The sequence below is a fragment of the Equus quagga genome, chromosome 3 (genome assembly GCF_021613505.1).
Source record: "Equus quagga isolate Etosha38 chromosome 3, UCLA_HA_Equagga_1.0, whole genome shotgun sequence".
NCBI lineage: Eukaryota > Metazoa > Chordata > Mammalia > Perissodactyla > Equidae > Equus > Equus quagga.
Genome location: NC_060269.1, coordinates 100,271,195 through 100,298,866, shown reverse-complemented (window position 1 = coordinate 100,298,866; position 27,672 = coordinate 100,271,195). Strand labels below are relative to the sequence as shown.

The 27,672-nt window shown below is 38.7% G+C and overlaps 1 protein-coding gene across 9 annotated transcripts in view; it reads left to right on the top strand.

Annotated features, from left to right (window-relative positions):
- RUFY3 (RUN and FYVE domain containing 3) overlaps nucleotides 1–21,923 on the top strand; it is an 80,886-nt gene extending 58,963 nt beyond the window's left edge. For 5 of the 9 annotated variants that reach the window (XM_046655914.1, XM_046655911.1, XM_046655913.1 and 2 more), the window contains 10 exons: nucleotides 2,878–2,970; nucleotides 4,259–4,342; nucleotides 6,572–6,739; nucleotides 7,232–7,329; nucleotides 11,437–11,556; nucleotides 12,655–12,754; nucleotides 15,180–15,244; nucleotides 17,822–17,849; nucleotides 18,624–18,701; nucleotides 20,455–21,923. In XM_046655914.1, coding sequence (XP_046511870.1) covers nucleotides 2,878–2,970; nucleotides 4,259–4,342; nucleotides 6,572–6,739; nucleotides 7,232–7,329; nucleotides 11,437–11,556; nucleotides 12,655–12,754; nucleotides 15,180–15,244; nucleotides 17,822–17,849; nucleotides 18,624–18,701; nucleotides 20,455–20,598 — 978 coding nt within the window. In that variant the 3' untranslated portion in view covers nucleotides 20,599–21,923. Of the gene's footprint in view, nucleotides 1–2,877; nucleotides 2,971–4,258; nucleotides 4,343–6,571; nucleotides 6,740–7,231; nucleotides 7,330–11,416; nucleotides 11,557–12,654; nucleotides 12,755–15,179; nucleotides 15,245–17,821; nucleotides 17,850–18,623; nucleotides 18,702–20,454 lie in introns of those variants that run through there. The other 4 variants (XM_046655912.1, XM_046655918.1, XM_046655915.1 and 1 more) reach the window with 3 other exon arrangements.
- Nucleotides 21,924–27,672: the final 5,749 nt, after the last annotated feature.

The following is a 27,672-nucleotide window of genomic DNA, read 5'->3' as shown; positions in this document are numbered from 1 at the left end:
GCTGGCTTATTTCAGGGATCTCAGTTATACAGTTGGATTGTGTAGGCATAGAAGCTGGGCTGTTAAATATCTTGCTTTCTTTTGTGTGAATGTTTTGTCTGAGTTAGCCTAGAATCAATGTTTAGCATATAGCAGGATATTCATCATTTATTCATTCAGCAGACATTTTGGGTACTCCTTATGTGCTAGAGCTAGACAAAGATTTATACGTGCGAGGCATTGATTTATGAATGCCAGATTGGCAAGCTCCCCGCCATCACGGGTCTTGCTTTCTCCTTTTGGAGGGGGTGAGGTAGAGAACATAAGGAGCGCTGATCAGAAGACCAGTAATCCCTGCTTACATGTCATGTGCTCCTGAGCAAGTAAGTCACTTGACCTCCAAGAGGCCAGTTCCCTGGCTGGCAGATGAGGGTGTTTATACTTCCCCTTTCAGCTTCAGAGTTACTCTGAAGATCAGATGAGAATATATATGGGAAAACTCCTAGAAAAGTCCTTAAAATAAGAATAAAAATTAACCTTAGGTTTTTCTTCTGATTAGTAGAGATATTTTTTTTCTAACTTGCCAAAGGCTAAGCTGCAAGTTTTTTTTTTCAATAGCATTAGATGTTTCTATGAAAATTCTTAAATAAATTTTCTAGGTGGCAAAGACTTTGCTTATCCTCTCTATTTCTAATTATAACCCTCCTGTCACATTTGTTGTTAGTGCCATTTCCGACTCCTAGGGACCCTGTGTACATCAGAGTGGAACCCAGCCTGGTCTTTTTTGCACCGACCTCTCATGTTCTGGCGCTCTATCAGACAGTGTTCTGCTGCTTTTCGTAGGGTTTTCATGGCCATTGTTTCGGAAATGGGTGCCAGTCCTTCTTCCTAGTCTGTCTTCGTCTGGAAGCTCCACTGAAACTCTGTCCACCATGGGTGACCTGCTGGTATTTGAAATCCCGGTGGTGTAGCTTTCAGCATCATAGCAACACACAGCCGCCACAGTGTGATCATTGACAGACTGGTGGTGTGGTTCCCTGATCAGGATATGAACCCTGGGCGGTGGTGGTGAGAGTGCTGAATCTTAACCCCTAGTCCACCAGGGCTGGCTATCCTGCTACATACAGTGGGATAAATTTGGTTTAAATGAAACCAAGTTAAAGCACTAGTCAGGAAGATGCTGTTTAATCAGTTTTTCTTCAGAATGAACATTTTCATTGTTTTAACTTTAAAAGATCTTCCTTATTACCCGGCTCTGTGGGCTTCATTTTTGGATGCAGATTCTTAAATTGTATTCAAACTTTAATTTACGGATATGATCTTTAGAATTTCAAGGCTTTTGAAATATTCTACATAGAGGTTTTCTCCTGGGGTTCTGCTGCTACTGTATTGAGACGATGTGGCAGAGCAGTTAAGCATGGTCTCTGAGTGAACCGGGTTTGTGTCCCTGCTCCGGCGCTTGCCAGCTTTCTACTCCTGGGCCAATAACTTAAGCCTCTATTCCTTGATTTACTTATCTGTAAAATGGGGATGATAAGAATAATAATAAGTTTTTGTGTGAATTAAATGATGTAATACATACGGGCCTAGACCTATGCCTGACGGATCATAAGCACTCAGTAGACGCAGTCGTTGATTTTATTCCCTCAGTCACAAGACTTGTCCTCCCGACCGAGGTTCATTTTACTAACAATATTAACTTATTCATTCATTTACTTATTTATTTCACCAATAACATTTATTTTCGAGAGACTTTGAACTTTTAGAGTAAGCTCTGGGTACAGGCTTTATAAAAAACAGATAAAGCTAATCAGGTCTGTCTTTTCTCTTTTCCATATATTTTGGATTTGAGAGGGCCAGTAAGAAAAATAATAGACCTCTTTTCCCCTCCTGAGTTCTGAACCCCTATGACAAAATGAGAAGAATTAAGCAGATGAAGATCTATAAATATCCTCGTTGTCATTGGTGAAGCTGAATTAGAAAGCCCACGTGGATCTCAGCCGTCATTTCCTAGGACTTTCTCTGACGCTGGGATCTTGGAAGAAGCTATCTGAGGGTGCACTTGGATCTCGAGAGCACCCCCACTTACCCGGAGTGACTTCTTTACACATTATTAGGCCCCGGGAGCAGACCTGCCTCTAGAAAGCATGCCGAGCCCTCGCTCCTCTGCTCACACATGAGAACAGGAGCCAACCAGGACCCGCACCTGCTGCTAGTGAGGAGACAGTAGGAGACCAGCCTGGCCAGAGGAGCCCGCTCCTTTCCTTTTCCAGCATCGTTCAGACACCGTCACATTCTCTGTGGGGAGTTGAGTTCAGTAGGTGCCGAAAAGGAAAAGTGTTTCCACTTTCCATGGAATGGAGATATAAATGTTTCCCCTTAGCAGTATACTGCTAATAACATTCCCTTCTCTTTTTAGGCCCTCAAATGAAAAATCTCTTCAATGCTTAGTGGCGTCCTTTTTAGAGAGAGAACTTTGGAGTCACTTCTTGACTCTTAAAAATCATCTGTGAAGGGTCTTATAGAGAGTTCGTGAGATGGGTCCCAAGGCATGAGGTGACCTCTTGAACATTTTGGAAATAGGTATTGCAACTAAATATAACTACAAGTTATCCATGAGGACACCCTTGAAGTAAACGATCTTAAGTTAACGTTTTAGAAGTGAAAAAAGTTTACACAAAAAGCAGCAATAGGAGATATTTTTTATTTTTGTCTAACCTGCTTTAAAAGTATGTCTCGTAAGTTCCCTATAAGACCATTTTTATGGAGTTCTAGTTAGCTTGCCTTCTTTCTGAGAATATCTAAGCCTGAAAATCATGTCCTAGCAGATCATGAATTATCTTATCCTGTGTTAATGGAAGAAAGATATAAGATTATCTTTTTAAATTTTATCAACAGCTTGCAGTTGCAAACAACAGGATTATTACTTTGCAAGAAGAAATGGAACGAGTTAAAGAGGAAAGCTCCTACATATTGGAATCCAATCGGAAGGTTAATCTTACTGGACTTACTAAATATTCCTAGACAGCATGTCAGTGTGTTGGGGCGGGGGGAGGCTCTGGAAACAGCAAGCATTTGCGTTTATCAAGCACTCTGTTTTTACTAACACTCCATGCAAAACTGAGTGAATGATGAAGGTTATGGGGGGTGATGCTGCTTCTACAGATGTTCCTTGGCATCCTTGGTTTAGAGATTTCAAGAAACAGTCTAATTCAGTTTCTTGTTTTTGTATACTAATGATTTGTACTGTAAGTTTTATATTTGTTATATTAAATATACCATTATTTTTAGACCACGTTATTGTTGTATAAGAAGTGTTTATCTGATAGCACTGGGAAAGAGTTACCATATAAATGAATTTTCTAGATAATTTAGCCCTGAAAGTACCAAACTTTTATATATGTGTGAACAGATATTTTGCAAACCTTTAATGTATCTCACAATTCTAAGCCTTCTTAAGTAGAGGATATAATTTAACACATTTAGCCTTTTATGATGACTGAAGATCATAATTATCAACATTGGCAATTCTGTACTAAATTATAATGGTGCCACTTTAGGGGCTGTTGAAATTGATAGTTTCTAGCACCTATACTTAAGTATTCCCAGATTGCTGTGGGTGGTTTTTTTTCTGCCTTTTATGATTTCACTGGCATTACTTCTGACTGCTGTTAGTGTTGCCATCTCTAGAAAGGTCTCCTCCCTTTTATTCTGATGGCTTTAACCTACTGTGACCTAGGAATCCAGATTTGCACAGTTATTAAAATTGTTCCTAAAGAGTAAGTAACTAGGCTCTGAATGGGGACTAAAGTAGTTTTCTATGAGTAACATACTTGACTTTAATGCATGGACTTTGTGAAAACGGTGACTGCTCAGAAGAGTTTTCTGATGATGTGCTTATTTTTAGCTGTGCTCTCTCTGGATGGCTGGAGACACCAGCTGTGAGATCTCTGGAGAAGGAATATATTAACCATGTGAACCTTTGACTCAATTCATAGTTTACAGTGGATGCTATTTTGTTTTTAGAGGCTGATTTTTAAGACTTCTACCACTTGGTTTGGTAAACGCTCTTAGAACTTTAAACAAAATTGCAAAAAATCCCCAATTCAGCTTAAGAATTTTTTATTTATTAAACCTCTTCCATTTCTTCGTTGTCTTCATTCATTGTTATACCCGCTTAGGTATGACCATTTTTTCTTTCTAAGTAGCAATGCTAGTGTCAGCTAACTGTATAGATTCCTTAAATTCTTAAATGTGCACTATTTTATTTATCTTCAAGGGTCCTAAGCAAGACAGAACTTCAGAAGGGCAAGCACTAAGTGAAGCAAGAAAGCATTTAAAGGAGGAGACACAATTACGACTGGTAAACTTCACTTACATTCTAAAAGTTCAGGAATATGTTAAAACATAACGGCCTACTTGGGGGTTTTATGTTACAGACCAAGATCAGGAATATCAGTAGTGTTCTAACAAATTTTTATGGAACCTGTAAAACTGTTTCTCACTTTTTTTAACCCATATTCCCTATAATGCTTTCTCAATCTATTTTCTGAGTCTTCTCAGCAGCCAATAGGATTTTGCCAATCCTAATTGTTTTACTATTATAGTTTGTATTGCAGAAACGCTAGGTATATGGAACCTACTTTTTAAAACTATGTGGTCCCCCTCCCCTCCTACCTCCGTCCTCACCCCTGCAAAGATTCTGATTTGTCTCCTTAGGGCAGCTCCTCTTCTCCTTGCTAAGAATCATTAATGTAGAATTGTACTCTTTTACTTTTAGCTGTTATTTTGGAATTTATTCTTGTTCTTATATGTAAATAGAAAAATGTGTCATATTAGTCTTCAGATATTTTTAGAAATTAAATATATATATGAACATATAATAAGGAATAATACTCCTATAATAGATTTAATCCAAGTATTAGTATATTAATACACCCCTGGTGTTAGTATATTAACTCATCCTGCAATTTAGATAGTAGGACAAACAGAAGGATCCCCCACCGCACCCAGCCCACACTGCTTGAGCCAGCCCTGACGGCCTAGTGGTTAAAGTTTGGCGTTCTCACCACTTTGGCAACCCAGGTTCGATTCCTGGTCGTGGAACCACATCACTCATCTGTCAGTTGCCATGCTGTGGTGGCGGCTCACATAGAAGAACTAGAAGGACATACAACTAGAATACACAACTATGCACTGGGGCTTTGGGGAGGAAAAAAGAAAGTAAGAAGAAGAAGAGTGGCAATAGATGTTAGTTCAGGTGAATCTTTCTCAGCAAAAAAAAAAAAAAAAAAGGATCTCCCCCAATCGTGTTTCTAAGACTAGGGAGAAGCCTGAAAATAAGGAGTGACCTGATTTATACTAAAAATTATCCCTAACTAACACTTGTAGAACAAAAGTTCAGGTTTTCTGAGAAAAAAATAATGTTATTTTAACATCCTTGAAGTAATTACCATTTTCCTTTTATATGTTTGTAAATTGGATCTCAAAATACTTTACATAGGGAAGGTCCTAGAAATAATATATGTCAGCATTTTAAGAAGCAGTCTGATTCATTTTCTCTATGCTAACCTTGTCAGAGGAGTGCCTCAGTTAAGTGGCATGTGATGAAAATCTTACACAAAATTTTCCACATCCTTGTATCACAATAAGGTAGATGTTTGTTAAAAAAAGGAATGAAAGCAAGCAAATAGGCAAGGTCCTAGGTGTGCCTTGGGCACAGCATGGATGCAGAAGAACCATGGTCTTTGTATCTTTGATCATCCAAATAGTGTTGCAGTAATAATGGTTGAAACAAAAAGAGGTTTCATGTTAAGTGAATATAAAAATTCAGTTAGCCATAGTGACCATTCCCGGTAGTTGAGATGTTTCCCTGGGGACCCTAAGTATCTTTTGGGTTCCCTGGGCTCTTGACTATGTCAGCAGCATCCAAATTGAAGAGAATTGAAACCGCTTCATTTTGTGCAGGCTGCTGTAATGCTGTGTATATATTTCTATAGTAGGACATGACATTAATTGTCTGTCCTAATATCTAACAAAGTGCCTCAGGAATGTGCATATTTTAGACATACTAAATAGCACTGTCTTTGGCCTACCAAGTTTTTCAGATTTGTAAATTACTGAGTAAATTTTACCCTAATTATCCTAATTATTATTCTTGTTGTTAATGTCTCTGCATTAGATAATAGTTTATAGCTGTTTTGCCCGACTATCCACACCTGAGAGTTTTGATCTACCTTCTCATGTGGACTTTTTTTTTTAATCTTTTTTGTGGGGGGAGAAAACATTTTCTTTCTTTTTTTTAATTGAGGCAACATTGGCTTATAACATATAAATTTCAGGTGTACATCATTCTATTTCGAATTCTCTGTAGATTACATTCTGTTCTCCACCCAAAGACTAATTACCATCCGTCACCATACACATGTGCCCTATCACCCCATTCACCCTCCTCCCTCCCCTTTCCCCTCTAGTAACCACCAATCTAATCTCTGTGTCTATGTGTTTGTTGTTGTTGTTTCTTGTGGAATTTTGTGGTTTGTACTTAGTCAAGGAAAGAGAGAGTAAGCAGTTTATTTACCTTTGGGGGCAGGATGTTGAAAAAGAACTGGAGATCCAGATCAGCATGAGACAGGAGATGGAACTGGCTATGAAGATGCTGGAGAAGGATGTCTGTGAGAAGCAGGATGCCCTGGTGTCTCTGCGGCAGCAGCTGGACGATCTCAGGGCTCTCAAGCATGAACTTGCCTTTAAGCTGCAGGTAGGGCAAATGCGAGGAATAGGCTCACTGGTTCCCCAGAATCCCAGGGCTTCCCTCTGCCCCTCTTGTTCTGGCTGCCAATAAACCGCTTTAGGAATCAGACCATCATAAGATCCTGTATTGCTGTTCTGGAAAGCCTTGGCCACTTTTCAAATTGTAGAGGGGAAAGGGGGTCTTTTTTTATCCTATAAGATAATTTCTACTCTCCACCCTAAGCTGCCAACTGAGATACATGTCCCATTAGCTTTTATACTAGAATATGATAAATTGATGAACCTGCTGATGTTCATTTTTGTGACAAAGCTGCACTTAACAATACTAATTTTAAACATTGCTTTTTGTTTTTTCTCCATATGGGAATTAACTGATAAATAAATATATGAGCATTTCTATTTCTGTATTACCCACCTACTGTTTGGTTCAAAATGAATATATGATTTATTTTAGGATTTTATATTATATATACATCACTCAAATTCTTTTCCATAACAGAGTTCAGACTTAGGAGTAAAACAGAAAAGCGAACTAAACAGTCGCTTGGAAGAGAAGACTAATCAGATGGCTGCTACCATCAAACAACTTGAACAAAGGTAAACGTGCTGCTTCCTTAGTGAAACACTGGGCTTTCGGTGCTGGAAGTGGAGAGCATGTGCTATGCATTTGGCAAACAGAAAGTATATGAAATTCTCCCGACTTAACTCAAGACATGCTGTTAGAAAGAAAGCCAATGAAATTTTTTGTTTTCTAAGATGTCACTGGAAACATGTTTAAGAAATGCCAACCTTTCATGACCATTTTGAACAGCAGAACTCTAACCTTCTTACTTAACCCCATTTTGGTGTCATGTGTTAGAGGAGGGATACTTAAAAGGATGGAGGAACTTTTAAATGTGTTTGCGATTGTGTTATTTTATTGTTCATCAGTAAAGATTTTGATACTTTGGTACTAGGTGATATGGGGGTACTGAGGGCCCTTCTAATAACTTTAACCCTTTTCTCTCCTCTCTCTCATCTCCCTTTTCTCTCTACTTTCTCCTGAACGGTTCTGTAGCTTCCACTGTCACCTCTCGCCCACACTCTTAGATCTGTGTGTCTCCAGCTCTGTCCTCCATCTGGAGACCAGTCTTGTGTTATCATCCTCTGACCAGCTATTTTCCACCACTACCTACAATTCATTCTGCCCAAAGCACATCCTCTTCCTATGCTATTCTTTCGTTTCTCTGTCTGAAACCACCATTTTCTCCCTGGTGACTCAGCAGCCAGGAGAAATGGCTGAGACATCAAGATTGCATGAGCCGCAGCACCCACAGTCCCTCAGTGTTGCCACATTTAATGCCCATTGATCACCCTTCTTGCACTCGAGCGAAACTACTCTACTTACTGGTCCCTGGACATGCTTCCCATTTTCCCATCCATTTCTTTCCTAATAGTTCTACCAGTTAGAAATGCCCTTCCTCTTCCTACTCCCTTGTTCTTCAGATATATTTTTTATGTTCAGGCTCAAATGCCACCTACCCAAAGCTTCCTGTCATACTTCTTCCTGACTAAGAATAATCTGCCAGTCTGTCCTTGGAATTCCCGTAGTCTTATATCCATACCTGTCCGTGCTGCTTTTAGCACTTCTCACTTTCTGCCTTATCTTATGGCCCTTTATACGTGTATTTTACCTTCTGGTGAGAGTGCAAGCTCCTTGAGGTTAGTTAACTAATCTTTTACGTTCCCTCATGATCTGTCATAGTGCCTTGACCCTTGACCGTACAAGGCTTTCATTTAGTAGATGCATGAATGAATGGATGAACGGATGACTTCTTTGATTCAGATGTTTCTTAACCAGGGAGGGTCCTGAGCAGCACTGCATATTAATGTTAACTCAAAAGTTAATTGCAAATAATAGATAATCTTGAAACCTCTGATTTTGCTGATTATAAATAAAAAGGTATCGGTCTATCTAGGAAGTTATCTAAATACTTACTCGTAAGCAGTTGTATATTTATGATTTACCAAATCAATTTTAGTGTTCATATACTGTGTTTCTGAAATGTGTCAAATTATTTTTCAGTGATTTTTTGACTTGGCATTTAAAGCAGACAACTAAAATAATGACATCTCTTTAAGTATGAAGCTGACTTATTCTCTTGCTGTTTTGTCTTTTTCTATTTATCCATTCTCTCATTCCCCTTTCTCTCCATTTTTATTTTTATTTTATTAACATAGTGAAAAGGATTTGGTGAAACAGGCAAAGACCTTAAATAGTGCAGCAAATAAACTGATCCCAAAACATCATTAGGCATTTTATAGTTGGTCACCTCGCAAGTCTGATATCACAACTTAATTGTAAAAGGAAGAAATCTGAACGTTATCACATTTAAGCTCTGATTCTATATAAAATGTCACCAGAAACTGACTTTGAATTTTTTGGACTTTTAAAAAGGCAGTTTGATGTATAGGTTGTGGGTTCTTTCCTTCTTCCTTATTTTCTCCCCAGAGTTAGAAAATTTAGTATAAGTTCTTAATTAAATGCCAAATAAAGTTTGAGAAATTACTTCTGAGTTGACCATTAAACACACCATTAAAAAAAAAAAGCCTAGGGAGTTGAAGCTCTGTACATAAATTATTGATGCCTTTACAAGCCAGTCCCTGACAATACCAGATTCTAGGTGCATTGTCTGTATCCGCGAGCCTGTTCTGCCATTGCGATGTAATGAACTAGAGGTGACTACCGTATGGACTTGGACTCTTCTAAAGTAGTTCTGTGTCTCTTAGGCCATGACCCCTTTTCACTTTTGTTGTATAGATTTAATCCCCAAGCCAAGGATAAGTACTTAGTATTTCACTACAGTTCTATTCTCAGTACTAAGATTGCTTGCAACTTTTCTGCCTTAGTGACTTTGGAGCAAAAAAGACAACAGCATCCTTACAGTTCTTTAAAGTACATAGAGATAAAGTTAGTGACTAGGTAACTTATGATAACATAATAATGTGGAAGCTTGGGAAAACCCTCCTAATATTTGTCATCTTCTACCTCTGCCATTTTCCTGCAATTCCACTTCCTATTTAGGTAGCTCAGAGAGAACAATTTTAATAAAACACTACTCTCCTATAAAAGAAATACACTACACATTTTTCAAATCTATCCTGCTTTTCCTTTTGGAGTAAGGACAACAAGTGTAGGCATGAGTGATGATTTCCTGCCTGTCATTCCTTGCTGGAAACATTTACTTAAAAGTTTCTGTTACTTTTTGTTCAGATAGAGGTTTGCTAAAGTTTCTAATTATAATCTAATTATTAGAAAACCATTTCAGAGTAGGAAATACATAAATGATAAACCTACATTCTTTAATATTATTTAGTCTAAAAATAAACATTCCCAGTAGATATCCACAAACAATAATTAGCAGGGCTTCTTTTTCTAAGTGACCACAGATCTAACCCTTTCTAGGCTCTACATTGTAAATAATCCTATAAATACTTTGATTTTTTTAAAAATGACTTTTGATTTAGGGGGACAGGCTCAACGTAAGCCTTCATTCCTTCAAAAAGTCTTGGCAAAATTTTTTTTTCTATTTTTTCTCCTTCTGGTATGATTTGCAGCATTTCAGCTGCTTGAGTGAGGACAAGGATAACCCCTTTTCTTTCCGCTCTTGAAATTCTTTAGCTTTGTCTTGGAAAAACCAGAATTAAGAGAGTAAGGTAGATTTCATGTGTGCTTTTATAGGTCCTGGCAGACTTGAACCAAAGTCAAGTCAGAGAGCATCTGCCCAACCTCATGGAAGACCCTGTGCTCTTGAACTGATTCTACTTCTTATAATTTTGCACCTATTCTTACCTTCCTCCACCTTTTGTGGTGATGAGTTGCCTTTTCTATGAGCATTTGTAAGGAGTGCTCAAACACCAAAATAAAACATTTTAAAGACTACACATAGCATGCTTCCAAATTCTATTATCTAGAACCCCAGATGTTTCATCTTTTAGAACATGCTTCTTTATAGGTGCAAAGTTATGGGATATATAGAAGAAAACATTCATCAGAATATTCCAGAGAATATGGTCAAGAATCTTACGCAGGCCCAGGGCTGAATTGTTTGTGCATTTAGTAGGAATGGTAAAGGAAGAGTTGGCCAAACTCTAGCAAAGGCTTTTCCTTATATAATAACCCAATGCCTGGTAAGGTTTGATGTATAATGTCCAATGATTTAATATAACTTGTGGTTTAGGGAAAGGACCAGGAAAATGTTCTAATTCTACATATGAGAAGGTAGTTGCCCATTTGCAAGTTGCAGTTGTGTGTGTAAAACAGAAATACAAAGTACCCAACCTATTAGGAAATAAAAACAAACAAAAAAGTGGATTGAACTTGAGTTACTGTGTACTTGAGGTTGGCTTTAGATATGGATTTTCTAAAAAGTGATGTTTTATTGTTGATCATCTAATGGCTGTAAACTGTAGTACTAGAATAAAAAAAATGGAAAATCAACTTTTCCTCTGCCTGGTTCACCTTCATCTTGCTTTTCTTTAGAATTTGTTTCTTCTCCATCTTTTTTCCCCATAATTTCTTCCCCTGTGTCCTGCAAAGTTTTTCCCTCTCTCTGTCTCTCCATGCCTTCTTCCTTGGGTTGTTTTATTTTGTGTTGTGAACTTGGTCTTCCTCCCCACCATGGCTTTTGTTTTTTATCACAAGTTCATATGGCTCACATCCAGATTGCGCCAGGCTGAGCGGGGCCGCCAGTCTGCTGAGTTGGACAACCGGCTCTTCAAGCAGGACTTTGGAGACAAGATCAACAGTCTGCAGCTGGAAGTGGAGGAGCTCACCAGGCAGCGGTGAAAAGAGGGCAGCTTAAGCTGGCAGGGTGGTCATGGGTAATTCTAAGGCTAGACAGCAAGAGAAGGGGGTCTTGTGATCCAGCTGTCTCTGTTCTGGCTTTGCAATGTCCTTTCCCTGGAATTAGAATTCAGAAAGCTTCACATACATCAGCATTCCCAAAATCTTGTCAACATCCTTTGTGATCAAAGAATTAGGAAATTAGAACCCAAGGTCCCAGATAAATAGAAAGGAGTAAGGGAATTAATAGCCGACATAACACTAATAATAACAGTATTTCCTGGATTCTTACTGTGCGCCACATACTCTACTAAGTACTTCACACACATTCTCTCCTAACATCTTCTCATCAACATTATTAGTAGGTGATCTTATTACCCCCACTTTCAGATGAAATTAAAGCTTAGAGGGGTTAAATTTGCCCAAATTCACAGTTAAGCTAATAAGTAGCAACACTCTAATTTATAAGCCTGTCTCTCTCTGACTCTTAAGTTCTTAACCACTCTTCCATATTCTCTCTCAAATGAGACTCGATTCTGTGCCGAAGCCACTGACTTCAGACAAATTGAACTTTGTTACTGGATATAAAAGCAGATAACTATTAAGGACACTAGTGGTTGAGAGTGTAACTGGGGATTGAACACATAACTATAAAGAGAGATCAGCTAATTAATATGAAATGAGACTACAGTGTCAGTGCTTTCATACTCTTGCTGAAAATTTATAAATACTGTCTCAAAGTAAATCCTACTAATTGTCATTCAGTTGACCACAACTCTTTATTATCAGTTAACAATAAATATGATATTCAGAGTGGTGACCCTCAGGTGGGTCAGTGGTGATGTCTCCCAGTGGAGATCCAAAGTACATTCTTAATCATCTAAGAAAGATTAAACATGTTGTATATATTTTACTATTACTGGTTTTATTGTTTTTTGGAACTTTAAAACCTGGTTGTCTATATATATCGGGTAACTTTTTATTAATCAAATATTAAAATTTAATTACTGAACTTTAAGAAAAAGATTTGCTATACTTTAGAGAATATGAGTACAGAAATCCAAATTTTCATCCTTTTCCTCTCCCACCTGTTCCAGGAACCAGCTTGAGTTAGAACTGAAACAGGAAAGAGAAAGAAGGTTACAAAGCAACAGGAGCATCCCAGGAAGGGGTTCCCAGAAGTCAGAACCCAAAACGGTAATATCTGTTATCCCCTTGTTCATTTACTTAATTTTTAGAGGCTACTTTGATGGGCCAGACAGTTTTCTCCCGTGGGACACATGCCTAATTGCTCTGGCCTTGTATGGAGTCAGCAGGCTGGAGATGGAGTGAACACAGGAAAGCTCCTTTCTGAGTCTACCTCTAGGACGCTCTCTCTGACTTGATTTCCTTTGGAAAAGGGAATTAATAATCACAATTTCCAATGACCCTCTTATCCCTTTCAATTCGTAAGATTGTTTTGGTATTTTAACAAAAATGTGTGTTTCTTGGACTTCTGCTGGCTAATATTTTTAATAATATGGCAATATTGTAATCTCTCTTCAACCCTGAGTTCCCCTTTAACAGAATTGTCTTAAATGTAGATTTGCTTCAGTATGCCTTTTCAAAATCCTGAGGATTTCAGTTTTAGCATACTCAAGGTACTTCTCTTGGGAAAATTAGGAAAAGGGGGGATTAGGCTTGGGGAAGAGAATATAACGTAGAATGGTGTAAAGAGCAGGAGTAGAAGTTTCTACAGAACAGTCTTAGGAAAGAGGCCTCCAGCACCTGTAGTGGTGAGGGAGCTAAAATCGGATAAGATCCGCTCTGGGATCCAGGAAACAGGAGCCAGCCTCTTCAAATAATGAAATCAGAAAAGCCTGAAATACTTTTACTGCCAAAGACAAACACAAGAAAAAAGTTGCTTTCTTTGTACATATTATATGTAACAAAGCAGGACAAATTTATAAGCTTTTTAAAATTTCTAGCGCAAAATTGTAAATATTCTAAATGACACTGAATAGTACACTTGAAAATGGTTTATATGATGAATGGTATGTTATGTGAATTTTAACACCAAAAACATAAAGGGCACAAGCAGGACTTTATCTAGAAAAATCAAATAAAGATTTTACCAAAAAAACAATTAATAAAAGAAAGAAAGAAAAGACAATTTCTAGGGGCCGGCGCGTGGCGCAGTGGTCAAGTTCACACGTTCTGCTTCAGTAGCCCGGGGTTTGCTGGTTCAGATCCCAGGTGTGGACCTATGCACTGCTTGTCAAGCCATGCTGTGGCAGGCATCCCATATAAAGTAGAGGAATCTGGGCACAGATGTTAGCTCAAGGTCTGTCTTCCTCAGCAAAAAGAGGAGGATTTGGGGTGGATGTTAGCTCAGGGCTAATCTTCCTGAAAAAGAAAAAATTTCTAGAGAGTGAACTGCTAATTTGCTGGAGAGTAGAAAAGAATGGTAAATGTAAATTTATTATATAGTACTCATTACTGCTAATTTAAAGTGTGCAAAGTACCACTCTGTGTAGCATGCTGTCTTTATTATTTTAGTTTAGTGGACATAAAATCATATAAAGGCTTTAGTACAGTGATTTGCGTTACCTAGATTTAAAATCTTGGCCTGTCTTCTCCTGTTTTTCCAGTGATGCCTTAGGTTTCTCAGTCTTGAATCTCCCTGCAGTAGGGTTTCCAGGAAGGTAAATATTGCATTGACCTCCCTTCCTTGATACTTGAGTGGTCTGAGAACTTGCATTCTACTTTTGGAGGCTGAATGGCAGCAGTTCAAGGTGGGCAGCAGTTCAAGTCAGGCAGCAGTGTGTGTGCCACAGAAAGAATTTGTCCCTAAATCTGCCCAGGCAGGGCTTGAGAGCATTGGTAGAAATGCAGTTGGGAACTCTACGTTGGTCCTTCAGAGTAGAAAACTCCTCGAGTGGTTTAGGCTGTAGAAGTTGCCATGTCATTGAGGCATCTACTTGACTGAGCCTTCAGAAGATTACAGCCTGCTGGATATGGCCATGCTTGGTTTTGCCAGTTTTCCAGAACTCAGCTGGGAAATAATAAATACATATATATATTTTCTCCTAAGCAGTAACTGAGGGGCTGCCCGGTGGCACAGCAGTAAAGTTCGCACATTCCGCTTTGGCGGCCTGGGGTCCGCCGGTTCGGATTCTGGATGCGGACATGGCACCGCTCATCAAGCCATGCTGTGGCAGGCATCCCACATATAAAGTGGAGGAAGATGGGCACAGATGTTAGCTCAGGGCCAGTCTTCAGCAAAAAGAGGAGGATTGGCAGCAGATGTTAGCTCAGGGCTGATCTTCTCAAAAAAAAAAAAGGTAACTTGATACCCACTTCACAAGTAAATAGGATACATTCTGAATTTCATTTGAATCTCAAGAATTAAAGAAAATATCTCCTCTGAAAACCATTGTTGAAAACTCTATCAAAAACAATTTGTTAACCTACTTAGAGCAAAGAATGAGGAAAAAGATCTTGAAAGTTAAATTCCTTCCCTAATAAAAAAAACTGCTTATCTTTATACCCAAGCTAAGACAATACAGAAGAAAATGTCTGCAACATCATCATTGTTCAGCATTCTGAATATTTAATAAATTGAGCTGTTTTCTTTTGGCAGGATGGGAAGCACAAAATTCAAGAGGAAAATGTTAAACTGAAAAAGCCCCTGGAAGAAAGCCACAGGTGTTTGTTAATAAAGTATTAACTAAGATATAAAGTTGTTTTGGGGCGGTGGGAAAGGGAGCTCTTGATATACATTGGCAATGACGCCAACCATCCACTAACTTGTAATATTAATATTCCAGACAGACATTTTGAAGGGGGCAGGGGGGTGAATAAATAATAAACCAGGTAACACATATTAAACCAAACCCATTTAGTCCATTTCAGAAGAAAGAAGGATGATCAAGCTATCTTCTTGACTCTTCCCTGGTTAATCCCCAAACTCAAGTGATTTCTGATCCTTACTGGATTGGCACGCAAGAGAATGAAGCACAAGTCATAGCATTTCTTAGGTTCTTAAATGTACTTGAGTATGATTTATTTCCACCTATGTGCTTAGTGACAGGCAACTATGTTTCAAATAAATCCTCTAATTTCCTTTTTCTTAAGGGTCTCAAACAGCTTAACTTTATTCCTTTTTCTTAACTCTTCATCTGATTTGCTCAATTTGAAGAGCATAGATCATTTCAAGAAAGTTGACTTTTAGCAATTATTTTAGTGGGTAGAAATATAACAACATATTACATCATGCCACTGCAATAAAAAACAAAGGAGGTCCAACTATATGATATTCTGGAAAAGGCAAAACCATGGAGACAGCGGTTGCCAGGGTTAGGGGATATGGACGGATGAACAGGCAGAGCACAGAGGATTTTTAGGGCAGTGAAAATATTCTGTATCATACTATAAAGATGGATACATGTCACTACACATTTGTTCAAACCCACAGAACATACAACACCCAGAGTGACCCCTAAGGTAAACTATGGACTCTGAGTAATTATGATGTGTCAGTGTAGGTTCATCGATTGTCTCATCATCGTGTACCATTCTGGTATGGAATGGTGATATTGGGGGAAGGTGGGAGACCAAACAAAGTATATGGGAAAATCTCTACTTTCTGCTCAGTTTTGCTGTGAACCTAAAACTGCTCTAAAAAGTAAAGTCTATTATAACAACCAAAAAAAAAAAAAAAGGTTAGTAACAAGGAAAAATACCATAGAAGGGTTTTGAAAAAACTATACAGTATACATAGTTTTCCGCAGCTGTCCCTGTCCAGGCTTTGATCCCTTAAGAATGAGGTAGTGTGTCATCTGGAGCAAAAGTAGCTGCTGGAGAAGATCAGTCACAAAGTCCAACAATAGGCTGCCTGTGCAGGTACTAAATGGCCCTTCCGTGCGTCCAAGGCCAGAATGATTCCCAGCCTTTAAGTTTACTTCCAAAGAGCGTGGTCTGATCCAGGACTAACCTTAAACTGCAGCCCACCCAACACTACAGATCATCATGGGCCATGGAAGGGAACTAGAAAGGCTATAAGATAAACCAGGGCCTAAAAATGTCTTTCACGGTCAGCCTCTTCCAGACTAAAATCAAGTCATTTGCAATTAGGAACGTCTTACATGCCTATAAGGCAATACTACTTTATATCTGTATTGTGCTCAGCAGCTTAAAAAGTATCTTCCAGGGGCCAGCCGGGTGGCGCAGCAGTTAAGTTTGCACGTTCCGCTTCAGCGGCCTGGGGTTTGCTGGTTCGGATCCTGGGTGCGGACATGGCACCGCTTGGCAAGCCATGCTGTGATAGGTGTCCCACATATAAAGTAGAGGAAGATGGGCACGGATGTTAGCTCAGCGCCAGTCTTCCTCAGCAAAAAGAGGAAGACTGGCGGCAGATGTTAGTTTAGGGCTAATGTTCCTCAAAAGAAAACAAAAAAGTATCTTCCACATTCATTATCTCCTTACAAATTTACTTCTCCTTACAAACGTTTAATCATCTATTCCTACTTTAAGTCCTTTGTCTCTTTCTATGTAAAAGCTGCTTCCAGGGCCTGTTCTGGTTGGAACAGCAATCCTAAGACATACCCAGGCTTCCTGGAGTTGTGGTCCAAGGAACAGCTGAAAACCTGGTCACACTGACGGTCACACTGCCACACAACCAAAGAGAATTGGAATCACTGTAGATCTCTGGTGCATCTTCCCCAGGACTGAAAGTGGGCTTTGCTTCTCCTCTTAAGTTCTATCCCAATTTGGGAAAATTAGGGTGAGCTCAGCTGGGTCTCATGAAAAAATCTTTCAACCTGAGTGGGTACTCATGTGACAGTGGCATTCATTTCCCTTTCCCCGATTAATTTCCTAAAGTTCACATTTTAAGAATATTTGGGAGAGGGCACTGATACATGACATATGATAATGGGTAGATTTCCATAATATCAGATAGAAAAAAGCTATTAAAATGTATGGCATTAGCCATTGGAGTTTTACAGGTTGGGAAATATAAATGCTATTTTCATGGTAGTAAAAAGGAAACAAAATATACATCCAAATCTATTTTTAAACAGGAACCATAATGTGAATCGAGGATCAAATCTGAGGAATAGATTTAACCACCAAAATTCCCTCTCCTTGGAGGTCAAGGTTAATAATTACATTGGTGCCAACAACATAAAAGAACCATGTATTGCTTTTTCTGTGCTTTTGAAATGATACAAGTGTAAATATAGTAAGTTACTATTGGTTACTGTTTTTAATTTTCCATTGCAGGCTGCAGTCTCACCCTGTGGATGAACAGGTAACTGATCTCCTGTTCTAAAACATCCTGTATAAATTATGTAGTTTATGCCTAGCTAAACAAGGCAGCATGGGAGGCAGATGAATGCACACAGAACGTCCCATCCATTTACCCATGTTCTAAACAAACGTGCGTTTGCCTGAAACTCTACAGGAAACAGCACAGCTTTGAGCAATTCACTAAGTAAACAGCAATTCTCACTTCTGATTTGAAATTCTCTTTGACATCCTGTGAGACCTAAGAGAGTTCCCTGTACCTCTCTTTCCCTTAGTTTTCCCTTGTATAAAATGGAGAGAAAAGATACTTCTTGATCACTTAGAAATAAGCAAACATAAATGGTTGTAAAGTACTTTACAAATGTAATAGTATATGGCAACCCCATGAGAAAGATGACAAAGGCTACTACGTCTGAGTCACTGCTGTCATTTATCTATTAGGATATAAAATGAAGCATACTGCTTTCCGTTCTTGATGGTAGAGTAAGACAAGAGGAATGGGGCTTTTTTTTTAACTTTTTACTTAACACTTATATACTTAATTTTCTTTTTGTAAATAAAAATCACGTTACTTGATTATAAAGATTAGAAGAGCTCCAGGATAATGATAGGATTATCGGAGTTGTATTAAGGTGGTGGGACTACATGTAATTTGTTTCTTTAGTGTCCCAGTAGTCTGTGGTGGTTATATTAAGTTTGTAACTGAAAAAATGCATATTCTGATAGTATTAATATTTCTGGGGCTGAAGGAAGCTAACTGACTGACTCTGTGGTTTAGGATCAGCCGCTGCTTTCTGAACAGCCACAGATGTGTCAGCTCTGCCAGGAAGATGGCAGCCTGCCGAAGGTACCGGTGGTGAGAAATGAGCAGGTTCTTCACAGGGATGCCCCTTACACCCCTAGCTAGCCCTTTCAGTAATAGGGCCTCTCCTGTGTTGAGTGCAGAGTGGGGAGAAAAGCAAAAGGAGCCAGCATTTATTGTGTACCTATATTTTTTCAGTCATAGGAAGTCATATCGGTAAACCCCCATTAAAATAAATATAAATAACTACACAATTTAAAGTGAAATAACATAAATTTATCAATAAATAGTTCCTTAGTGCCTACTGTGTGGAATGTGCTTTTCCATGTGCTGGACAAAGAGTATCAACAAAATGTAGACCAAGTCTCTGTTCTTGTGGAACTTCTATCCTGTGTGCCATCATTTTATAGATGAAGGACCTTGGGCTCAAGGTGTTAAGTACATTTCCCAAAGTTACTCACGTCATGAGTGGCAAAGCCCAGATGCAGCCTGACTTTGGCTCCAAAGTCTGCACTCCTTCATCCTCCTTAGAACAGATAAGTTTTGGGGAGGGGATTTCTTTGAATTATTTGGGGAAACAGTCTCTCAGAGGAAAACGAGCTCTCTCCACTGGACTGCTTGTTTGCCCCTCGGGTCCTCACGGGTCTCTGCCTGAGCACTTTCCCAGTTTGTTACCCTAGAGGAGGCGGAGTGAAGGAAGCATTCAGAGGGAATCGGTGTCTTGGACAGTCAGATCTGTGCCTTGCTCACAGTAGCATCCCCCAGCATCTCATATGGTGCCCAGTTCATAGTAGATGCTCAAGAAATGTTATGGACAAATGGTTGTGAGAAACAGTGCTTCAAAGAGTTAAGAAAGTATCCAAATTCTGGATTACAGCCACATGCCACCATTTGTGATCATGTTGAATTTCAACAAGCAAAATTATATGACCTAGTGTTAAATTTGCAGAATCAGATAAAGATGAACTGTCTTTGTAGAAGTGGAAGTTGCAATTATACGAACATGTTCCAAAATAGAAGAAACTGCTAATCTTAATTCTGGCTTTTTTTCCTAAGCCATACAAAGTAACCGCAGTGTGTCAGAGGAAAATTCCTCCCAGGCTTTCAAATAAAAGTTGCCCCCTACCTCCACTGCACCCTCAGAGAGATGAATTGTTTGGGAGAAAGTAGCATTATTCGTCAGGGAAATTATCCTTCACATCCTTTATATAGGGACCTTGGAGCTATGTATGCACCAGCCCATCACAGCCTTACCAGTGATACTGCCATAAGGACCCAGATGCTTGGCCACTGACGATTCAAAATGCTTAATAAAGAGACTCACTTCTCTATAAACAGGACGCAGGAAGCCGTGCTCCTGCTCCAGATATCCTAAAGGATGTGCTTGTAGCGCATCACAGGAAAGCATGAAGCACATCAGTGTATTAGGAATTACACTTCAGTTCATGCTCAGCAGATTTTTTAATCTCAGGCTGGCTACCTCAATGCTTAGGTCCTTGCAAACCAATTTTAGAATCAGCCCACCTAAAAGTGAATATAGTGAATTGAAAGTATGTATTCTAAAGATGAGTAATGTGTGTATTATCTGTCTTTTGACTTCTCTGGCACTGCTTCTCTTCATTTAGATCTGAGAACTAGACTGTCAGCTTCTTTGCAGACAGAGAGAGAGTTTGGTCAGAGCCTGCCTGGCACACCGCAATCAGTACTCCATCAGGCATTCAGCACTTACCGTAGTTGGCCTGTCATATCCCATGCATCCTATGCCTTGCTTCTCTATTCCCCACCTAACCTCCTCTTCTCCTCGTAGAACGTGTGTAAGAACTGCAGAGGAATCTTCTGTGATGCTTGTTCAACAAACGAACTGCCTCTTCCTTCAAGTATCAAGCCGGAGCGAGTTTGCAATCCCTGTCACGAGCATCTGATGAAACAGTATTCCACCAGCCCATCATAAGACTGGAGGCCACGACCTGGGCCTAAATGTCTCTACCGGTGTTAGATGTCAGGATCCCTGAGAGCCCAGACCTTAGACTCAACTCGACTTGACAGCAGTGATTTAAATAAACCAGGTCCAGGGGGAAAAAGGCAGTGGTTGAGGGTGCTGGAAACTTTGCTCGTTTTCCTTAATGACTGTGTGAATAAAGGTTACTCAGTTGAGCCTCTCTCTTCTAAATCTAAACAACCCCACTTTGAAGGGTTTGTTTTATACTATGTCTTTGGAAGGGCTATTCACTTTTATGAATAGTGATAATATTACTGGGGTGGAGATAATAGGAGAGAGGGTCCTTAGCAGATAATAAAAAGGAAAATGATCACCTCCCTCTCTTATATTTGCAGATTCAAGGGGGAAAGATAAACATTAACTGAGATCAAAATGACAGATGTTACGTATTTTCCCAGGTGCTGCTAGACATCAGCATTGTTTCCTCTTCACCCCACTACCTACCTCTTCTTATTAGCATCTCTACCAAACTGTGAACCCAAGCTCAGGGAAAAGAAATTAAAGAGTAATATAAATTCTGAATGTACTCAAAGCAATATTTTAATATATTATAGTTTCAGGCCCAGAAATGTCTGGTCCTGGCTTACAAGCGTTTTCATTATCAGAACAAGGAGGAGGAACATTTGCCGGTTTTCCACTAATGACTTTAAAGGTAAATATCTGCCCTTTTCAGAATCTCCTACCAAAAAAGCCACCTCTCTTCCCCAGTCCCTCCCTGCTCTCCAAGTCATCATGGAAGTTGTAGGGAGTTCTAAAGATAAGGTTTGACTTTTGCAAATAGGAAGTATTGAAAGCAGAGCTAAGTCAGGTGTAAAGTAATAAAAATTTAATTTGTCCGTGGCTGAGAACAATTAGCTCAGAATATTTATTAAATTATTTCTTGAATAAGGGATCCCTTATTCTGAGCCAAGAATTAGAACTGGTAGACAGGTTTCTTGTAAAGTATGATACTCAAATATCTCTTAGTAAAAAAAACCCTTTGGGGGAAAAGAGGGAAGTACATTCAGCAAGGGAAGGAAAGAAATGGTATAGGCTATTTTGATTATGTTACATGTGTCTAGATTGTTTGATTCCAGTTTAAGACCTAAGAAGATATGATTCTGTAACTGGTTTAGAATTGCGGGTTGGAAACATCCTGGAACCATGGTGTTTGATAAATTCTGTCTCCTGAAAAAGGGTTACGGCCCGGGAAAGAGTTGTTATTCCAGAAGTCTGGCCTGTTACTTGGTGAAGCTGACTTTTAAGAGTACTAGAGAAAATAAAATCTAATAATTCTAGCCTAGTTTGTTGTCTTTTTTCTCTTTAAATAATATTTACTTTTTGTGATTCTTCATTCTCCTTATTTTTGGCCACCAACATGTGCCAGCACTGTTCTAGGTGCTACAGATAACGTGGGAAATCTTCCTTAGTTAGCAAAAGTTATTTTATAATCAGTTTTGAATTAGATTGAAAAGCAGCAGCTCTGTATATGAATGTAAGGAGGAATAAGTGATCAGCCACTTGAGATTTTACTGTGAATTGCACGTAAGCTATTTAGCCTATTTTTTTAACAAAGCTCCAAAGATCTGTTAGTGCAACTGCTCACAAAAGCAAGGGGATGAGTGATGAATACTTGACTGAATGTTAGGCCTATCTTCCTTAAAAACTGTGTTTTCCACCATTTACAATAGCATCAGCATTCTTAGGAATAAACGTAACCAAAGAGGCAAAAGACTTGTTACACTGAAAACTACAAAGTATTGCCAAAAGAAATTAAAGATGCCAGTAAATGGGAAGCTACTCCATGTATTGGAAGACAATATTAAGATGTCAGTACTGCACAAAACTATCTACAGATTCACTGTGATCTCTACCAAAAATCCCACTATTTTTTTGCAGAAACAGAAGCATCTATGCTAAAATTCATGTGGAATCTCAAGGGATGCCCCAATAGCCAAAACAATCTTACAATCTTGAAGATCCAATTTGGAGGTCTCAAACTTCCTGATTTTAAAACTAACTACAAAGCTACAGTGATCAAAACAGTGTGGTACTGGCATGAAAACAGCCACAGACCAACAGGATAGAATAGAGAGCCTAGAAATAAACCCTCATGTATATGGTCAAATGATTTTTGACAAGGTGCCAAGACCATTCAATGGGGAAAGGACAGTCTTTGCAACAAATGATGTTGGGGAAAATTGGATATGCACATGCAAAACAAAATGAAGCTGGACCTTTACACCATATACACAGATTAACTCAAAATGAATCAAAGATCTGAACATAAGAGCTAGAACTATAAAACTCTTAGAATAAAACGTAGAGGAAAATAGGCATGACATTGGATTTGGCAATGATTTCTTGGGTAAGACACCAAAAGCACAGGCAACAAAAGAAAATAGGTTGGAGTTCATCAAGATTAAAAACTTTGTGGAGAAATTAGAACCCCCATGCACTGTTGGTGGCAATGTAAAATGGTGCAGCCACTGTGGAAAACATTATGGTGGTTCCTAAAGAAATTAAATATAAAATTACCATATAATACTGCAGTTCCACTTCTGGGTATATACCCAAAAGAAATGAAAGCAGGAATTTAACAGATGTTTATACACCCATGTTCATAGCATTATTCACAATAGCCAAAGGTGAAGCAACCCAAGTGTTCATCAACCAATGAATGGATAGACAAAGTGTGGTAGATATGTACTATGGAATATTATTCAGCCTAAAAAGGAAGGAAATTCTGATAGATACAACAACATGGATGAACCCTGAGGACATTATAAGTGAAATAAGCCAGTCACGGGACAAATATGATTCCACTTGTATGAGGTACCTAGAGTAGTCAAATTCATACAGACACAGTAGAATGGTGGTTGGCAGGGGTTGGAGGGGGGGGAAACTTGTCAAAGTTCTGGCGATGGATGGTGGTGGTGTTTGCCCAATATGAGCGTACAGTCATGCATTGCTTAATGGTGACGTGAGAAATGCGTCATTGTGCAAATCATAGAGTGTACTTACACCTAGATGGTACAGCCTACTAGACACCTAGGCTATACCATATGGTACTAATCTTACGGGACCGTCGTCATATGTGCAGTCCATCACTGACCAAAACATCACTATGCGACACATGACTGTATAATAAAACAGCTTTCAAATACCTTAAGCTAATATATCCCCCCAACGTTCTCCCAGGTCAAATCTTAGCGATTCTTAGACAGTTCTTGGCTAGGCTACTGTCAATTATTGAGCTCTTCTATTCTCCACATTCCTGAGGACAGGTGATTTCGTTAACACATTACTTACTTTTGAATAAGATTTTTATAAGCATATCAAACCACCAGATCAGAAAAGTATTTGACAAGCATAATTTCTACACCTAGAATAAAAGGCAAACTTTATTCAAAGTGTATTATTATCTTGAAATGTAAAATTAGTTAAACATAGAACCAGTGACCAGTTGTAAGCATTGCTAAGGATGTCAGATTCCTAAGAGTTAATAACAGGTTTGCTAAAGAGGGAGAACTCAGGTCTCCAGCAGGCAGGTCAAGTGGAAAAGCCTTACAAGGCTCCACGCGGCAGTACTGCCTTCCCATGCTGGGATGCCACTTTCTGGCACAACACTCTCATTCATATTCAATTATAAAGTCTATCACAAATAATTTATTCTTGTAAATTCGAGCAGATTAAAAATTAGCCCAATATTATCACTTGTATTTCTTCATTTGCTTTCTTGAGGGGACAAGAAATGGAGGGAATTACTGCCAGCCTATCAGAAACTGTGAATAACTCAGTTTTTCTTTAGCTCTTAGTCTTTATTCCCACGTTACTGTCAAGTGGCAGAAGGAAAGGTTGACAGCCTCTATTTCAGTTAGAACCGGCTGTTTTGGGATCACAAGTCTGAATATACTTATGAAGTTTCACTTGTAGGGTTCAAATTTTGTCTGGATCATTTGAAAAGCTCATTCTTAACTTTACCTTGGTGACTCTTCTGAGTTTCACTGAGTCCATCCATATTCTAGAACCTACCTTGGCTACACCCCTGCATGCCTTATCACCAGGTGCTTTCAAAATCATTCCACTGGGATATCCTAATTCTGACAGAAAATCTAACAGCAATGAAAGGGGAGATCTAAGAATTCTGCCATATAAAAATAATTTCTGCCATGATAGGCAAACAATGTGACAAACTGGAGGGAATGGTATTTAAAGCTAACTCATTACAAGAATAAAGGGCTCCTGCTAATTAGTGAAGAAAAAGACCAAACCCAATAGGAAAGTGATCAACAAACATCACAGAAAGGCAATCAGCAAAATTCAGATTGTGGAAACCTGTACAGGTTCAACAAATAAGAAAGGAAAAAGAAATGGAAGGGGAGGGGCCAGCCTGGTGGCCTAGTGGTTAGGTTCACATGCTCTCCTTGAGCAGCCCAGGGTTTGCAGGTTTGGATCCCGGGTGGGGACCTACAAACTGCTCATCAAGCCATGCTGTGGCAACATCCCACATACAAAATAGAGAAGATTGGCAACAGATGTTCGCTCAGGGCCAATCTTCCTCACCAAAATAAATAAAAAAAGACCAAGGGGGAAAAAATGGAAGGGGAAACATAGATTAAAAGAAATAAGAAACAGGAAGTTCAACTTCACTAAAGAAGATATTTGAATGGCCAATAAACTTATGAAAAAATGCTCAACATCAGTTGTCAGGGAAAGCAAATTAAAACCACAGTGAGATACCACTACACACAGAATGGCTAAAATTACAGGCTGACACCACCCAATGGTGAGGATGTAGACCTGCAGGAACTCTCATATCGAGGGTGTGTAAAATAGGGTGACCACTCTGGAAAAAGGTTCTATCAATTTCTAGTAAAATTAAAAATCTATCAGCCTTACAACTCAGGGTCTTCTACTAAGTACTCAGCCAAAAGAAATGACAATGTAGGTCCACAAAAAGGCTCGCACAAGATGTTCATAGCAACTTTATTCATAACAGCCAAAAACTGCAAAGAGCCCATTGTCCATGAGTTGTTCACCTAACAAGTGAAAGGTTAAACAAACTGGCATATTCACAATGGAATACTAGTCAGCAATGAAAAGGAACAAAGAGCTGAAACACATCAATGAATCTCAAAACGTGCTGAATGAAAGAAATTTACACAAGAGTACATACTGTATGATTCCATTTATATAAAGTTCTAGAATAGGCCAAACTAATCTGGTGAAAACAAAATTCTAACAGGGAAAAGGGATGGGAGAGCTGCAAGAATTGACTGGTTAAAAAAAATTTCTGATGGACGTGATGGAAATGTTCCATAGCTTGTTAGGGGTTTGGGTTACATAGCTGCACGTCAAAACTCATCAAATGGTACACTTAACGTTTGTTCACTCTAAGTTCTACCTCAAGAAAAAAACTCCAACAATATGTATGCCAAAAGGCTTAAGAGTCAAGTATAGATGTTCTACAACTTTGACACCCATAAAGAGAGAGACTGATGGATGCATAGATCCATGATAAAGAAAATATGGCAAAATGTTACTTGTAGAATCTAGGTGGTAGGTATAGATAGGCATGTTTATAGTTCAACTTTTCTGTATGCTTGAAGTTTCTTATTAAAAAATTCTGCAGGGCAGGGCCAGCCCAGTAGCATAGTGGTTGAGTTCACATGCTCACTTTAGCAGCCTGGGATTCACAGGTTCGGATCTCAGGTATGGACCTACACAGGGCTCATGAGGCCATGCTGTGGCAGCGTCCCACATACAAAATAGAGGAAGACTGGCACAGAGCCTAGCTCAATGACAGTCTTTCTCAAGCAAAGAGGAACACTGGCAGCAGATATTAGCTTAGAGCCAATCTTCCTCACCAAAAAAAAAAAAAAAAAAAAAGGTTGCAGGGCAAAAAGAGGCATAGTAACCAATTGCAAAGTGTTGATGTTGTTTAGATCCTGATTCATATAAACTTTTTTTAAATGACTTTTCAGACAGATCTTTGGTGCTAAGAAATTAGTATTTTTAGGAGTGATGGTATTTTTTTAAATACCTTTTTAACAAAAGATGTATACTGAAATCTATACAGATAAAATGATGCTATGTCTTGGATTTGCTTTAAAATTAATATGAGGGTTAAGTAGATACGGATTATAAGAAAAAAAGAAAACTGGGGAGAGGACATGAAGACAATTCACTGAAAAGAAAATCCAAAAGCTCTTAAATGTGAAGAAGTGCTACCTCATAAAGGAATACCATTGTGATGGCGTTTTCTTAACCTATAAGATTGGCAAAGAATAGAATGCTAATATACCGTGTTAGTGAGGCTATGGGGAAATGGGCACTTGTACTACCGGAGCAAATAAGAAAAAGCCATTTACATATATAAATTTAATTTTAGATATAAATTACAAGTGCACATACTCTGACCATTTACCCTACATAAAAATTTCTGTATGTACAAAATGGCATAAAATTATACAAGGTAATTCATTTCAGCATTATAATAGGGAAAGAATGGAAACAATTTACATGTTCATCAGTAAGGGACAGGATGAATGAATTATGTATATTCATATACTCTACAATCATTCCAAAAAATGAAAAAGGGTTTTATATACTGATATAAAATGATCTTTAGGATGCAATAAGTGGGGAAAAAGGTACAGAAGAGTATGTATGGTATGCTGTAATTTATATTTTGAAAAGAAATGAAAATGTCTATTAATATTTGCTTATCTATACAGTAAATATCACTAGAAATTTCCATTAGAAACTGATGACAGGGTTGCCTGAGAAGCGGAACTAGTGGCTAAAATACAGGATGGGAGGGAGACTGTTTACTGTATACCCCTGCATCTCTCTTGAATTTTATTTCCTTCAAAAAATAAAATATAAACCATTTTTAAAATACCCTACTATTTATTTTCCTATCATCAAGGCTTAAGAACCAAACTAAACTGTCCTATATCCCCTTCCTAAAACCCAATAAGAAAACCACCCAACTAAAAAACTGGGCAAAAGAGCTGAACACATACCTCACCAAGACAATAT